The following is a 15,982-nucleotide window of genomic DNA, read 5'->3' as shown; positions in this document are numbered from 1 at the left end:
CCAAGTGAAGGACCTGGCCAGTGCCAAGTACCTGAGGTGAGAACATGCTTGGCACGTGTGCAAAACCATGACAACAAGTGTGGCTAGAATCCAGGGAATGAGAGGGAGGAAGAGGGGGCCAGATGGTACAGGGTTTTATCAGTCATGGGAAGGAGTTTGGATTTTTGTTTTAGTGTCATGGTGAGCCATTGAACGGTTCTTTTCAAGGGAGTGATTTCTGTTTGAAAGTGATTATCCTGAATGGATAATGGATTGGAGGGGAAAGGAAAGAATCAAGGCAACCACCCAAGAAGCCACTGCCGCCTTCCAGGTGAGAAGTAGTGGCTGTGTGGACCCATGGTGCCAGTGGAGGTGGACTGGGCAGGGTGCCGGGCAGTGGAAGTGGTAAGGTTGCTGAAAGACAGGAGGTGAGGGGCGAGGGGAATGGAGGGACTGAAGATGCCTCCTAGGTTTCCGACCCTGGCAGCCATGTGCACAGGGATACATTTATTGTGGTAGGGATCAGTCAGAGCACGGGTTCACAGAGGGAAATCTAGACTCCTGTTTTGACCTGGAAAAGTCTGTCATACCGACGGGGCATGTGGAGGAGATGTCAAGTAGGGTGTTGGACGTACAGCTGGAAGTCATCAGACACTTCTGGGCTAGAAATGCAAATGCAGAATATCAGCACAGGACTGGATAGGAACACCCCAGGAAAGGATCTAGACAGAGCAGAGGGCCCAGGACTGAGCCCTGAAAATGACTGGTGGGAATGACCGGTGGGGAGCAGGAAAGTCAGCAGGCATGGTGCCACGAAAGCCTAAAGGAACCTCTCAGAGGCCAAGAACAGTAGGACTGAGGTCTCCCACTCATTTTGACGACTTGGAGGAGGTTGCTGATGGTGACAAGTCACTTCACTTAGTCAGTGAGGATGAAAAGCACATAGAGTGGGTGGAAGAAAGAACTGGAGCTGAGGAGGCAGAAATGACATTTGGGGACAACTCTTTGGAGAAGTTTTGCTGTCAAATTGGGCAGAGAAATGGGGAAGTGGCTGCTTGGTTGGGTTTGTATGGAAGTAAGAAATGGTCTCTCCATCATTTGTAAACCTCTCTCCCACTCTGATACATCCAGGACATGATCCTGAAACACTGGAAGTATTTCCATGATAAAATCAACTGTGGATGACACACAGTCCCCAATATATAGCTGTGACTCCACTCCTTTCTCTCCCTTTCAAGAATGCTTCTAGGAATGTAAATCAGCCAGAATAATGTTGGGATAAGCATCTGCTACTTTTTAGGAACAATCATAATCCAACTTCTACACATCAAACTACACAAGTAAATTATCTGCGGTGACCGCATCACAGCGGTTGAGAAATGTTGGCTGAGTGTGGTTCCAGTCCCTGGCTGGATGCCATTCATTCATTCATTCATTCATTCATCAAATGTTTTCTGAGCTCACACTATGTGTCAGGAGCGTGGCTCTAGGCAGTGGGAGCAGAGATGAACAAGCCAAACATGGCCTCCGTCCTCACATAGCTGCCTCGCTTGGAATAAGGGATTCCAAGTGCAGTAAGCTTAAGCTGGAGTTGTTGTGTTCTCAACGAGAGCCTCTCTAGGGTCTTGGCTTGGTCCACAGGCTTAGCAAGAGTTACTCTGAAGAGGTCAGGATGTATAAGCTGCAGGGGTGAATTAATAAGGCCCAAGTCGGGGGTGGGTGTGGACAATGGCCCAGGCAGAAATGAGCACCCAGTGCTGGAATCCTATCCCCACTGAGGTCTGTACCAAGACCAACTTGTCCAAGAACTCAGGAGAGGAGGAAGGCGTGGCACCAGAGGTGGCCAGATCGGTGGTCAGGGGACAGATGTGCAGAGTCAGGAGGCTTCACCCATTGTTTGGTTTTCATCAGGAGAGTGCCATGAAGGGTTTTAAGTGTGTGTGTTGAAGGAAGAGGGGTGAGTGTATCAGACTTGTTTTCAAAGAGCGCTCAGGTGTCTGGGGAGTGGGGTGTGGTTGTACAAGAGAAAGGCAGCAGGTGAGTGTCACCTGTATGCAGACAGAGGACTGCATTACTAACTTTCCAGCCCTTTTTGACCAGACGCCGCTGAGGATTTGGAAACGAGATTGGGGGGCTGGGGGCAGGTTAAGGCCGGCCTTCCAGGTCTGTGTCCTGTTCCTGAAGTCTGGTTTAGTTTTCCTCCTCTCCTTCCTGCCCTGGGGGAAAACCCAACAGGCTGGTGCGGGGGCCAGCTCTCAAGCAGTGGGAACAGAAGCAGACCTGGGCTTCGGCTGCAGAACACCAAAGGATATGCTTAGGTCTAATGTGGGGATCCAGGGATGTAGAAATTTTAGAAATGGAGGCAGACAGACTGTTTTAAGGGCTTGACAGCAGTGGGCATGGTATGGGGCATGGGCGTGCAGAGACACCGGTGGGCACAGGACCAGGAAGGAGAACGGGCAGTGCCGAAATTCACTCACCTCCCAGAGGCCCTCTCAAGGAACGCTGATTCAGCAAGTCTGGAGCACCGGCCAGGAATCCGCATTTTTAAGAAGCCCTTTCCTCCCCAGACCAAGGTGATTCTGACCTAGGTGGCCCGGCGACCCTCCTTTTGAGAATGCCTCTACGTTGCTTTCTTGGCCATGTGTCCTCAGTGCCCTCAGTAGCTTTCACCGGCTTGAGCCTGAAAGCTTATTTCGGCCCCGCGCTGAGCGGTGGATAAGCACTTCCCAGGCTGGCTGCCGGGCCAGGGGCGGCGGGGCTGGCGGGCGGGCGGCACGGCAGCGCGCGGCCGCCAGGGGTCGCCAGAGGCCTCGGCTCGAGCGCTCGGGCTCCTCCGCCCGTGGTCGCCGCGCCCGAGCGAGCTAGAGAGCGAGCGGAGCCAGAGCGCTGCGGGCTCACAAAGCGGCCGGACGCGCGGCGGCGGGTGGCAGGAGCGTAGGAGAGCGAGTCGGCGGATCAGCCTCCTCCGCGACCGCGCCACACGAGCTCCAGCAACTCGGACGCGGGGACCCGGGCCGGCCCCCACGGTACGTGCCCCGCGGAACCCCGCGCCCCAACTTGGCGTAGTTGGGACCTCCCCGCGACCACCGGGAGGCTGGCAGGGGCAGGGCCTGGGGGTATCTCCGCGGGACCTTCTTGCCGAGGCTACAGGGCGGACGAGGGATTACCCCCCCCCCCCCCCAGCTGCGGGTACCTCCTCCCTCCACCCCGTGCCCCGTTTGGCCAGAGCCTGGGCTGCTGCTCGGATCCCTGTTTTCCCCCTCCCTACCCCGGAGCTCTGGGCACCGTCTGTGGGAGTGCGGCTTGCCGATCCAGGAATCCGCGTTTTTGGGGAGGGGTGCTGAAGAAGCCGATTCGAGAGTAGCGGTCCGTGGGGCACCCGAAGAATAGGCGACAGATATCCTCTGTAGTTTGGTAGCAGCCTCTAATTTGTGACGCAGCCTCTTGATTTGTAACTAAGCCCCCCCCCCCCCCATTCGTGAGAGGGCTCCCCGGCTCTCTCGATTCGCGACAGACGCCCCAGGTGTGCGAGGGATGACCCTTTTTCCGCCGTGAGATTCCCCAGTCCCTACAGCCGGGGCGGGTCGCCGAGGCGCCGAGACCTCGGTGCACCGCGAGGGGCTCGCCTGGCCCTGCCCTCCGGCTCACGCCCCTGCGTGCCCCCTGCCCGCAGATGCCGGCGATCGCGGTGCTGGCGGCGGCGGCCGCGGCGTGGTGCTTCCTCCAGGTCGAGAGCCGGCACCTGGACGCGCTCGCCGGAGGCGCGGGCCCCAACAACGGCAATTTCCTAGACAATGACCAGTGGCTGAGCACCGTCTCCCAGTACGACCGGGACAAGTACTGGAACCGCTTTCGAGACGTGAGTACCACTGCTGCCAGGCCCTGCGGGGTCGGGGAGCCTCTGTGAGAGGGGGGGCTCTGAGACGGGGAGGGGAGGGGAGGGGATGGGTGCAGACCTCTCACCGCAGCTTGTTGGCGGGGGGTTCCCAGGCTGCCTCTTGCCAGAGAAGAACTTTAAAGAGAACTTAGAAGGCTTGATACTGTTTGCCTGTTACCTGTGGTCCAGGTGTGTGTAATCGTAGGACCGGGGGAGATGACTCAGTACGCATGGTAAGAACAGCAAGCAGCTTGGAGAGAGGCTCCCTAAGGTCCTCAGTTCCCCTAACGTGGATGGTTGACTTTGCCCAGCCCCCTAGAGAACCTTCCCGGGGCAGCAGGGATTTGGACCATCTCTGGGCTGTGCCAGAAGAATCCCTGCTGCAGATGTTAGGTTTAGGGGTGAGCCCAGCTGATTGGTTCCGGGAGGATTGGAGGGTCGTGGCAACGGGCCTGAGAAAATGTGGATGGTGGTGCTGTGGAGGAGGTGTGGTGGTTTTGACCCTTGGAGTCTTTAGGGAAAGGGAGCAGGCCACTGATGGAGCTGGTCTCCTGCCCTGAAGATGAGCTTGGGTGGCAGAGGATTGCTCCTGTGGGGGAGCCCTGGCAGGGGAGAAAGTTCCTCCTGAGCACCCACAGGCACATCTGCTGCCTGTTTCTTCCCCAAGGCTGGCTGTGGCTCCCCAGGTATGTCCCGGAGGATGCAGGACAAGAGGCACCTGGCACGGTCTTTCCAGCAGATGGCAACCCCCAGGTGCTGTGGGAGCTGCTTGCGGACAGCTCTTTCAAAGGCTGTCCCAGATGGTTGGGGCCATAGGCTTGCAGGGCACTGAGGAAGAACTTTTATGATCCTTGACATTAGGAATTCCTGCCCGTGAGAGAGAGGGGCCCGCATTTCCGAGTCTCTGTTCTTCTTACAGGGTTCTTTCAGGTGGGAGATGTTTGGGAGTCACCATCCTTCACTGGATTTATCTTAGCCCCTGTCCTTGTCTTCCCAAACCCTTGCGGGGGGGAAAGTACGAGGAAATCCAGAGAATCCAGATAATTTCTTATACTTTCTAAACAGCGCCTCTCCAGGCCCCGTTCCTGAGGAGCAGGCCCGCCCACAGCCTTGAGTGAGGGCTTACCCCCTCCTCTCCCTCTTCGTCTTCCTCCTCTCTTTAGTTGGCTGTGGGCTGCTTTTCTTTGAAAGGTGCTTTCAAACACTTGCAGTGAACTTGGAGTTATTTTGAGCTTACTTAGGCAGCGGACTTCCTCTTTGCTTCCCCCAGCCCTGAGATCCCTGGCACACCTCCCCGTGTCCCTGACCTGCTCTGTTAACCATCTTGCGTCCCCTTTCTGCTCAGCTCGGAGGAATCCTGCAGTGACTTTCTTTGCCTGAGGCTGAAAAGGATGCCAGAGTGCCCAAAGGGTGCCCCCAAAGAAGCATTCATTCATGGACTCAATAGGGTAGACATACTTTTGCTTTGTAAAATTTATTTTATCATTACATTTTGGGTAGAGTTGAGGGACAAGGCAGATGCTTCCCCCTCCACGGCATGGAAGAATTGGGCCACGTGCAGGGAAGGGACACCTTTGCAGATGCCTTGTTTTCCCTGGCGGCTCGGTCGAATTGAAAGCAGCTGTGCTCATTGGCCATTGGGGTGTGGAAAGGTTTACTGTGCTTTTGTGTCTGCTCAAGGTTTTCTAGTCTCATTGTATCATAAGCGTGACATGGTTCTTATCTCCCATCGAGCTTTAAATTTATAAAAGTTGAGCATTTCTTCATTTCTCATCTTTCTTGCAAATGGTGACATTTTTTATCCTTGGGTCAGTGTTGTCCCAAACCTGGGTGATCATGAAGCTTGCCTGGGATGTTTGTTAAATTACAACATGCAGATGCCTCTTCTGGAGAGTGTGGCTCCATGCTTCCAGGATGACTGCTGGGAAACTATATTTTAAACATTCTAGGTAATTCTTAAGATGTTTAGGAGATACTATAGAGTGTGCCTTAAATAACATAAAAATGTCCACAGTTTAATAAAAAGAGAGACGCTTCTGTGTTCAAATGCAATGCTTTTTTGTTTCTGGAGAATTTTAGGTGTTAATATTTTTACCAGAATATATTCTTTTAAAATGATATTTTAATCCAGTACAGCATTAAAAACATCTAAAAATGTTTAAAAAAAAAACACCAAAAACCTCCAAACTGGTGTTATTATCAACCATTTTATATGCTTCATGGTGCGGGTGGGGGGGGGGGGCGGTGTCTGATGATACCAGTCAGGTGTGGCTTAGATATAATTTAATGCTATTAACCTCTTCAAAGTTGTGAAACTCAAACCAGCTACTCTTCTACTCCAAATCCAAGTATCTCCATTCGGTCATTTGCTTGGAGTAACTACAAAGCCTGTGTCCCCTGGGACCAGGGACTAAAAGGCTGCTTGCTTTCAAAACCAGATGTTCTGTGGACAAAGCCCCAGGGAACTGGTCACTTGCTCAGCCAGCCTGATTGTTTTTACAGAGCTACGTCTTGCTTAAGATTGACAAAGCTTAGCTTCTCTGCTAGTGTTTTTGTTGTTGGTTGAAGCCACTGATAACTTTGAGAGACTGTGTCCTGAGATTACTGTTACGATGCTTGTCAATTTTTGAAAGTCACTGTGAAAGAAAATATCTTGCCTTTTCCTGGACTTATAACCTTTTTGCACTTTGGGGAGAGAGATTTAGAAGTGATTTTTGAACTTGTGAAACTGAAAACTAAGGGCTCCTTTCAGATTTGATGATACCCATTGTTTGTTGTTCTTGGGCTAACTTTGAAATGGAAATGATGGCAGGCTGTGTGCTCCATGCTCCCTAGCCTATTGAGTGTGCTGTGACATTGCCAGCGAATTGCTTGATAGCCACTACTTATCACTTGGAAGTCGTCCTATTGTTCTAGGTACACACATAATAACTGTATCCTTCTTTACAGAAATACATCTTTCACAACTGCTCCATGGCTTGTCTCCTGGATTGATGGATTCAGGAGAAATAGGACACTGTTTAGATGTTAGGACATATTTGTTCCTAAATGTATTGATGGTCTGTTAGTTTGATTATCGTTATCTTTTAAAGATGAGCAGTTGGGATGTTTTGGTCCAATGGAAACTCAGACTTTTGCATAAATACAGTATTAAGAAGGAGAAGAAGGGGCGCCTGGGTGGCTCAGTCTGTTAAGCATCCGACTTCGGCTCAGGTCATCATCTCACAGTCTGTGAGTTTGAGCCCCGTGTCAGGCTCTGGGCTGATAGCTCAGAGCCTGGAGCCTGCTTCGGATTCTGTGTCTCCCTTTCACTCTGACCCTCCCCTATTCATGCTCTGTCTCTATCTCAAAAATAAATAAACGTTAAAAAAAAAAAAGGAGGGGCGCCTGGGTGGCGCAGTCGGTTAAGCGTCCGACTTCAGCCAGGTCACGATCTCGCGGTCCGTGAGTTCGAGCCCCGCGTCGGGCTCTGGGCTGATGGCTCAGAGCCTGGAGCCTGTTTCCGATTCTGTGTCTCCCTCTCTCTCTGCCCCTCCCCCGTTCATGCTCTGTCTCTCTCTGTCCCAAAAATAAATAAACGTTGAAAAAAAAATTTAAAAAAAAAAAAAAAAGGAGAAGATGAAGAAGGTAGATGTTTGTATCTAGTTGTATGATAATTTCCAGCCTCCTATTGTCATGCATTTAACTTCTCTGTGGTTTGAGACTGAGGGGTCAAGATGTTAGAATCATTCCCTGGATTAAAAAAAAAATTTATTTTAGAGATAGAGTGTGTGTGAGTGGAGGAGAGGGGTGGAGGGAGAGGGAGAGAGAGAGAGGGAGAATATCCCAAGTAGGCTTCATGCTCATTGTAGAGCTGGATGCAGGGCTCAATCCCACGACCCTGGGATCATGACGTGAGCCGAAATCAAGAGTTGGATGCTCAACCGACTGACTCACCCAAGCACCTCTCTGGATTTTTCCTCATTGCGATTTGGCTTTCCATAGTCATTCCTGCAAGGAAATTTTCCTCTCCTCATTCTTACGTTCATTTGCACATTCATTCCAACCCATATTTGACTGTCTAGTGTGTGCGAGGCAATGGGCTGTAAGGGTGAACATGATAAATAAGGTGGTTTCTTCTCTCAGTAACCTCTTGTTCACTGGAGGAAATCCTTTACCTTATGCTTTCATGCATTTCTCTCTTTTTAAGTTTTTTCTTATAAAGGTAATATGTTCTGGTTGTAATTAAAAAATTAAAATATTGCAGAAATAGGTGATACCTAACATTAACCAAGCATTTAGTGTGCCAGACATTGTTTAGCGTACTTTACATGTATTTTCTCTTTTAATATTCATAAAAATTCTAGAAGTACTGTTATTATCGACCATTCACTAAAAGATTAAGGCTCTTGTCCCAAGTCACAGAGCTAGGCTGTAGAGGAGCCTGGCCTGGACCCAGGTAGTCTGATTCCAGTTTCTTACTGTGTATGCAGTCAATTCAGACTGGAATGGACTTAGGGTGTGAGCCTCCATTGACATGACATGGTAAGTCTTTCCAATTTTATGTCTGAGGACAGTCAGTGAAGAACCTTAGTTTGACACAAAGAAGAATGGAAGCCAGGTAGATACAACTTATTGTAGGGGTCACATTAGGGCTTATCTTCTGCTAATAACGAGCTTCTGATTTGATTAAAATAATATTGTTGCTTACACCAAACATGACATTTTCTTTCTTTTGCATACATGAAACTAGACTTGACATTTAACTCCAGGATAATTACCTTGGGCAGGCCTGAAGAATCAGAAATGTTGCCTTGGCTGGCATTTATCTTATTCCGAAGTGACCTGAGTTTGTAATTCTAATGAGACCACAAGGACCGGCCTGAATTCTTTTTCCTTTGGTGCACACTCTATGGGATTTGATGGTCTCCGTAGCAGAACCGGGGTGCCAGTGAGCATCTGATCTGCTCATTTGATCTTAACATCTCATCTGTAAGGAGTCTCAAGGGCAAACGGGGCTTATTGATAGAATAGTGGCTGGCTCAGTCAGTGGAGTTGGTGAGAAGAGAGGTGGTGTGGCTTAGTGGATCAGTCATTAATCTGTCACCACAGAAACTTGGCTTGTAATAGAGAGTAGCAGAAAATCATTTTGATTAAACAGGTTCAAGGAGACTTAAATGAGTTTGTGATCCTGACTCTCTTTAATGAACCCACTATCTTAAATCCCCTGTACTAAATGACCACTGATAGAAATAATTATTTCACAGGAATCATGGTAAAGGGATGGTTTGGAAGTCCATAAGCCCGAGACCATTCCTGTGTTTTCTCTCCTTATCTTCAGTTTGTCCTTGCCAGAGAAAACCTAGTTCTTGCCTGGCAAGGATAGTGGAGCTTCTTCACCCAGTTGACCTTCCTAGGTTGACTTCCCCTGCCTCTCCTAGTCCTTTCCCAGTCCCTTGCCCTGCAGGACTGCAGCTGAACTGAATTGCCGAAAGGTTAAGTCCTCTCCAAATGCTGATGAGATTATTTTCAAAAGCAAGAAGTGGTCCCAAATGGATCTTCAGGGCTTTATTACTCCCCTAGAGGAGTAGGACCTAATCATCAGGTCAACTATTTTACCTTGCTTGGAGAGACAAAGTAATGTTAGCAATTAAATATTTTTGTAATAAATCATGTATTATTTCCTTAATGTGTTTCAGACCAAACACATCTCAGTATCTAAATTTGAACACTTTCAAGGTGACTCATTTTACTTTTCTTTTGGTGAGGTGACTATAAATGTTCCTTAGGAAATTCCTCAGACCCAAGTTCAGAGTTGATCTCATCTCCCCAGATGAGATAACTACATATAAAATATATTTCCTGTTAAGAGATTAAATAATTTGCCCAAGGTTACAAGTATTTTCTCACCATATTTCATTTAGTAGAAGGTGCCGTCACTTTTAAGATGTAGGGTTTATGTGTACTTCTAAGAAGACAGTGCCCAGAATGAAGAATTCGGTAGACCCTTGGATAAAGCTAAGATCCCAGAGGTCTACCTGCTCAGTGTAAAAGGTAAATGAGAAATGAACCCACCATGCAGAAAAAGGACCATAGCAAGGTGATTTGCAGGTTTTCCCTTGGAACTGGTGGATGGAGGGAAAAAAAAATATATGCCTCTGGCACTTCAGCAGTCTGACTCTTGTAGAGTTTCTTGTCTGAATTCATTCAACCACATGGCCTCTCCAAATCTTCGTTAATTAAATCTAAGGTGGTCAAATTGTTTGTCCTTTCTGAATCCCTGACTGCATTTGTTAAGTGGGGATAATAACACTCTTATTGGTGAGGACTCTAGATTTTAAGTGACTGAAATCTAGTTGAAGCTGGCTTAATTGGAAAGGAAAACTTACTTATCTATGTAACTGAAGAGTCTACTGATAAACATGGCTTTAGTTAAGGTTGAGTCCAGAGACTCAGGTTATATCATAGGACTTGGATGTGTGTGTCAATCAGTTTTCTCTCCCCTCACCCCGTAGTCTTTGGGCTTTCTTTTCCCTATTTTGGTTTTTTTCTCAGGCTAATGAATTCCATAATTAGTGGTGGTGGCGGCTCATAGCAACTACAAATTTATATCATCGGATGGTTTTTATGTCTCAGCACAATTCCCAGAATCGAGACTCATCAGATTCACCTATTGTATATACTTATCCCCAGTCAGTCACTCTGGACAATTGGGGAGAATGTGCTGATTGTCCGGGACTGGGACCTGGGGATAAAGTGATGGTGAGGGCTCCATTGAATCACATAGTGACAGGGAGGGTTGAGAGGTAGCTCCTTAAGGGGAAGTGGATGTCCACTATGTTGACCAGCCTTCCAGGGTTGGCGTGAAGAGTTTAACTGGCTAATGCATGTGAAGTGCTTAGCACAGTGTCTGGTGTCATCATAAATGCTGAGCAGATGGAGGCTATTATTTTTATTAATATTAACAACTCCTACAGCACTTTATTATTCCTCAATTTATAGTTTTATTTGTTTATATTTTAGCTGTTTAAATCGTCGGATGCTTCCTGAAGAAAGAGCCTGAGTCTTATTATGCGTGGCACAGAATAGGTAGTGAGTAAGCATTGTGTTGACTTGAATTTTCCTAAGCATGACTCTTGATACATCCCTGGGGAAAGAAACCCTATAAGAGAATTACAGACGTGTGCTTTTATAGTTTTTGATAGGCAGAAATTATATATCAGGCACAGATTGAAAAGTAGTGTTTGGAGGGACCTAATCTCTATCTCTAAGCTGGGACCTTACAACTTTATAAACCCTTTCAGGGGACACGGTGGTATAGAGCTTGGTGTCCCTGGACCTTTGCCTTTAAGCTCCTCACAGAAGATTGCTCAGTGAGTGTTGGAGTGAATTTGAGTAAATGAATGAATGAATGAATGAATGAGTGAATTATCCTGGACCAGGACTCTCCACACTTGCAGGATGGGGACAAGTAGTTCTTTGCAGAAAGGCCCAGCAGAAGGCTGGGCCCAGTAGGTCAGCTAGCTTTGGACACGTGTCTCTCTTTCTTTTAGTGACTGATAATGGTTGTGGATACCAACAGGTGGGGGTGCTGTTGAGAATCCTGGGGAACCTGACAGGGAGACCGAACCCCCACACAGTCTGGGCACAGTTTCTGAATCTGTGAAAAGCTCTTTGAGCCTGAGTGCTGTCATGGTGAAGAGCCCACTTTTGACCTGAGCTCACCTTGCAGTCTTGCCAAGTATAAGCTTGGGTCTTTGGCCAGAGCTGCCCTTTCCTTATCTATACAAGTAGAGCAATCATAACTTCTTGATGCCGCTTGGGGGAGGATAAGTAAGATCGTGATGCGAAGTAGGTGCTCGTGCTCTTTGAGTGGCTGGTATACCTGCTTTTCTGATTTGCTTTCCGAAGGTCACTTCTCTTGTGCCCTGTGAGTGTGAGTGAATTGTTGGCACATGGCTTTAGATGTTGTTTTCTGTCTCATGTCTTAGAGAAATGTTGGGGCCATTTCTCTATTATCCTTGACCTTATCTACCTTCCTTGCCCTTTGGGATGGCTGTGTGAGGTTCCGTGTGGTTCTCTGTTAATTTCCTTCCAGTTGCAGCTCCTGGCACAGAACACCTTCCCATTATGTTTCACATCATCACCAGACTTCCTGAAGCTGGCAGCTCCTCCTGATGCATCTGAGAGGGGTTTTGTGCCCAGTTGTGCCTGAAATCCTAGTTATGTGAAGGGCTCCCCAGGGAGCTCTGTTCTGCTGGCTAAGCCCTAATTGGTATCCCTTTTAACGGTAAACTCTGATCCAGTTGCCTGTAGCCTATCTCAAAAGGTATAAACCATCTTGTGCTCCAGAGTGATCCAGGCTGGCTTGGGGGAAGATGGGGTTCCGCATTACTGTCCTTGAGGAAATTCCTGCAGGGTCTAGCAAATGCTTCCGGTTGGTGTTCAGGAGTCCCCAAGCTCCTGGTTTGGCTTTAGAACCAAGAGGAGAGTACTGATAGGGTTGGCCAGGCCTTTGTTACTTCACTCCTCCAGTGTAGCTCTTCAGTTCTAGATCATGACAGGCTCTCAGAGGACCTGTAATTCACTAAAGGCAAAGCAGGTTGTCTCTGGTTGAGGGAAACCCAAACAATAAAAAATAGCCAATGCAGAGCATGGTGGTACCCTCCTGCAGACATGGTTTGTACCCTCGTGGGATTTACCATCTAGTGTGGCAAACAGGTAAATCATCACAAAATCACCATTCAGGTACAGTAGCCAAAAGTGCTATCAGGTAGAGAGGTACAGATGCCTTGAGACTGTGTAAAGGGGAGGGGGGTGGCTAATCAACTCTTTTGGTCAGGGAATGCCTCCCTGAGAAACCCATTGGAGCTGCTAGGTGGCGGATGACAGGAGTGAGCCAGGTGAGGAGAAGAGGTGGTTGTATTCGGGGTATACTGTGGCGAGAGCAAGTCCAAAGATCCCGAAGTGGGAAGACACTGATGTGTTTCCATTAGACACGTTTGCCCTGGGATTCTGTTAAGCAGCAAGCTCTCCCCTAGTTGATTTAAAAATCGCACTTTGCACATTTTCAGTTTAACACATATTTTGGGGGGGCAGGGGAATGAGTCAAGTGACCAGTGTGGTGTGCAGATGGGCCAAGTCCTTGGAAGGATGGCCCGTTCGTTTGTCCCCCCTCTCTGTTGGCTTTGATAGCCATCTCTGCTCTGTCAGATCCCTCACTTTGCCTCCCCCTTTGCAGAAAGTACCTCTTTCTCTTCTAGTGTCTGTGGTCATGCGCTTCTCCTTCCCTTGGTGGTCCAGTGTTCTGGGCTGTGGCACTCCAGTAACTGCTGCTGCTCTTAAGAAATAAAGGCACCCTGGAATTTCTGGATGGGGTGATGATTTGTGAAGTATTTATTTCAACAACGACACTGGTTTATATGGGCTGGTCCTTGTCCCTCTCCCCATTCCCTTCCCATGTTACCATTGCTGAGAACAAAGTGGGTGCCAGGCTTGTGGAGGCCAAGGATGAAAACCAAGATTTCCACCCTCAAGGGTCACAGTTTAGGGGGAGAGACAGACACGCCTGTGCTTCTTTTAGCCCCGTGTCAGAGTGCTGAGTGGTGTGGGCCATTTCATAGCCCCTGCTTCTGGGTCCTCCCAGGTCTATGACAGACATGACAATAAAGGTTTCTTTCTAGGGAGGTAAAAATGAGTTACTGGAGATTCTTCTGGAAGGATAATATTAAAGTCCACATCCACTTGATTGGGCTGCTCTTCTTAGGATCCTGTACAAATACATCCCTCAAGAGACTCTCTCTCTTGATCTTTTAAATTTTTTTTTTTTTTCATTTGGCGTACTGGGAAAGGGAGGAAGGAAGGACGTCTTATACGACTGTTTGTAATAATTTGCGAACTCTTCCTGTGTGATCTGCAACACGTCACACTACAGAGGGCACCGTCAACATTCCCCAGCATAATTATGTGGTGGGTGAACAGGCATTTATGCAAAGTCCGTCGATGCCTGTGATTGGAGCAGGGAAGCAGAACTTCCTGCGGGCATTCCAGGCAGTCTTTGTGCAGATAAAACATAGAGAAAACAACTATCCAGAGAATATAAGCCTCCCCTTTTCTGTTTTAGCTCTCTCCTTTCTCTGCCACCATCCATTTAAATTCAAATCAGTTTATATATAGTGTAGTATTGATTTCAGGAGTAGGGCCCAGTAGAATCCATACAACACCTAGTGCTCATCCCAACAGGTTCCCTCCTTAATGCCCATTGGCCATTTAGCCACCCCACCCCTCCCCATGACCCAACACCCCTCCAGCAACCCTCAGTTTGTTCTCTGTATTTAAGAGTCTCTTATGGTTTGCCTCCATCTCTGTTTTTATCTTATTTTTCCTTCCCTTCACCCGTGTTCATCTGTTGTTTCTTAAATCCCACATATGAGTGAAGTCATATGAGATTTGTCTTTCTCTGCCTGACTTATTTTGCTTAGCATAATACCCTCTAGTTCCAACCATGTAGTTGCAAATTCTGTCCCACCCTTTAGATGGAATTGCTGTAACTCTGCTCTAAAAAAGGCCAGGCCAAGTGGTAGGTGACTAGGCATGGCCAAGGCAAAAGCCTTTCAGACTCCCATCTTCATAATCTTGAAACATCGCCACTGGTCTTGTTTAAAATGTAGATTTCAGCCCTTCAGTCCAGAGCATAGTCTTCAGTAGGTCAAAGGTGACACCTAGGAAGCTGCATTTTACATAGGCAGAGCAGATAATTGTGATGCAGGTAATTTTCAGGCTGTATTTCTAGAAAAAATCCTGGAGAGTTATTATGTATCCTAAATACCCAACACCAAGAGATCCAATGAATAATAAAATTTTAGACAAAATCAGCATTTTGTCCAATAGTAAATGACTGTGAGTGCCATATTTTCCCCGTAGGCCAACAGGGCTACTGTTGATTCCAGTAGAAAGAAGGGTTTTGCTTTTCGTTGTGTGTATCTCCATAGATCTCAGTGGCAGTCATTGTTAAGAGGTGCTCTGGGAGTGGGATAACAATGGACTCGATTGGCTTCTAGGGACACGTGTGCATGTGAGCATGGTGAAATTGACCTGGGGCCTTCTACATGATAAAGTCCTAGGGATTCTCTCAATAAATCTTCATGTCTCTAAAGGAGCCTCAACCCAGCCAGTGCTGGGCTAACTTTGTATCTTCTCTAGCAGAATTGATAGGTTTTGTGCACACTGAAGGAAACTGACTCTGACATTGACTTTAGTGTACAGAGAAATGAGTATTGAAGCTTAAGTGGCGCTAAGAGTAAGTAATAAGGAATGGTGGATATTACACAGAATATCTACTTTCACAGAGGTGTGATTTTGCTCATGGGGTTGCAGATACTGGTTGGTGGAAGCACAGAGAAGGTCTGAGGGATGTGGGTCGGACAGTGATACTCCTTGCAGGTCTCTTTTTGGTGTATTAATTTTTTTGATGATTTGGACAGATAATTTTGGAAAGATCAGAGGACTCCAAAAGCAAAGACTCATTAAAGGTGAGAACATTTTTGAGGATCATGGTAGCACTCCTTGTTCTAAAGCCATTGCACTGCCCACTGAATAACCTCTCAAACTTTGCTTTACCCTGTGTTACTGAATTTCTTCTAATTAATGTACCTAAAACTGATGAATGGATAGATAAGATGTGGTTTGTATATACAATGGAATACTACCTGGCAATGAGAAAGAATGAAATCTGGCCATTTGCAGTAACGTGGATGGAACTGGAGGGTATTATGCTAAGTGAAATAAGTCAGTCAGAGAGAGACAGGTAAATGTTTTCACTCATATGTGGATCTTGAGAAACTTAACAGAAGACCATCGGGGAGGGGAAGGGGAAACAAAGTTACAGAGAGGGAAGGAGGCAAACCATAAGAGACTTAAATACTTAGAACAAACTGAGGGTTGATGGGGGGTGAGGAGAGGGGAAAGTGGGTGATGGACATGGAGGAGAGCACTTGTTGGGATGAGCCCTGGGTGTTGTATGGAAGCCAATTTGAAAATAAATTTTATATTTAAAAAAACCCATTGCCAAGAAGGAGAAAATTGTTAACAGATGATAAATGAATAGATTTATGTGGCTACTTGGGGTCTTTCCATAGCCCCACT

The 15,982-nt window shown here is 47.5% G+C and overlaps 1 protein-coding gene across 2 annotated transcripts in view; it reads left to right on the top strand.

The window, feature by feature from the left end:
- The first annotated feature begins 2,845 nt into the window (after positions 1 to 2,845).
- Positions 2,846 to 15,982, top strand: part of SPOCK1 (SPARC (osteonectin), cwcv and kazal like domains proteoglycan 1) — a 519,342-nt gene continuing 506,205 nt past the window's right edge. The window contains exons 1-2 of one of the 2 annotated variants that reach the window (XM_023255519.2): positions 2,846 to 3,008; positions 3,656 to 3,841. In XM_023255519.2, the coding sequence (XP_023111287.1) occupies positions 3,656 to 3,841 (186 nt within the window). In that variant the 5' untranslated portion in view covers positions 2,846 to 3,008. The remainder of the gene's footprint in view (positions 3,009 to 3,655; positions 3,842 to 15,982) is intronic. The other variant, XM_023255527.2, reaches the window with a different exon arrangement.

The sequence above is a fragment of the Felis catus genome, chromosome A1 (genome assembly GCF_018350175.1).
Source record: "Felis catus isolate Fca126 chromosome A1, F.catus_Fca126_mat1.0, whole genome shotgun sequence".
NCBI lineage: Eukaryota > Metazoa > Chordata > Mammalia > Carnivora > Felidae > Felis > Felis catus.
Note: the sequence above shows the minus strand (reverse complement) of the source record. Positions and strands in the feature narration are given on the sequence as shown.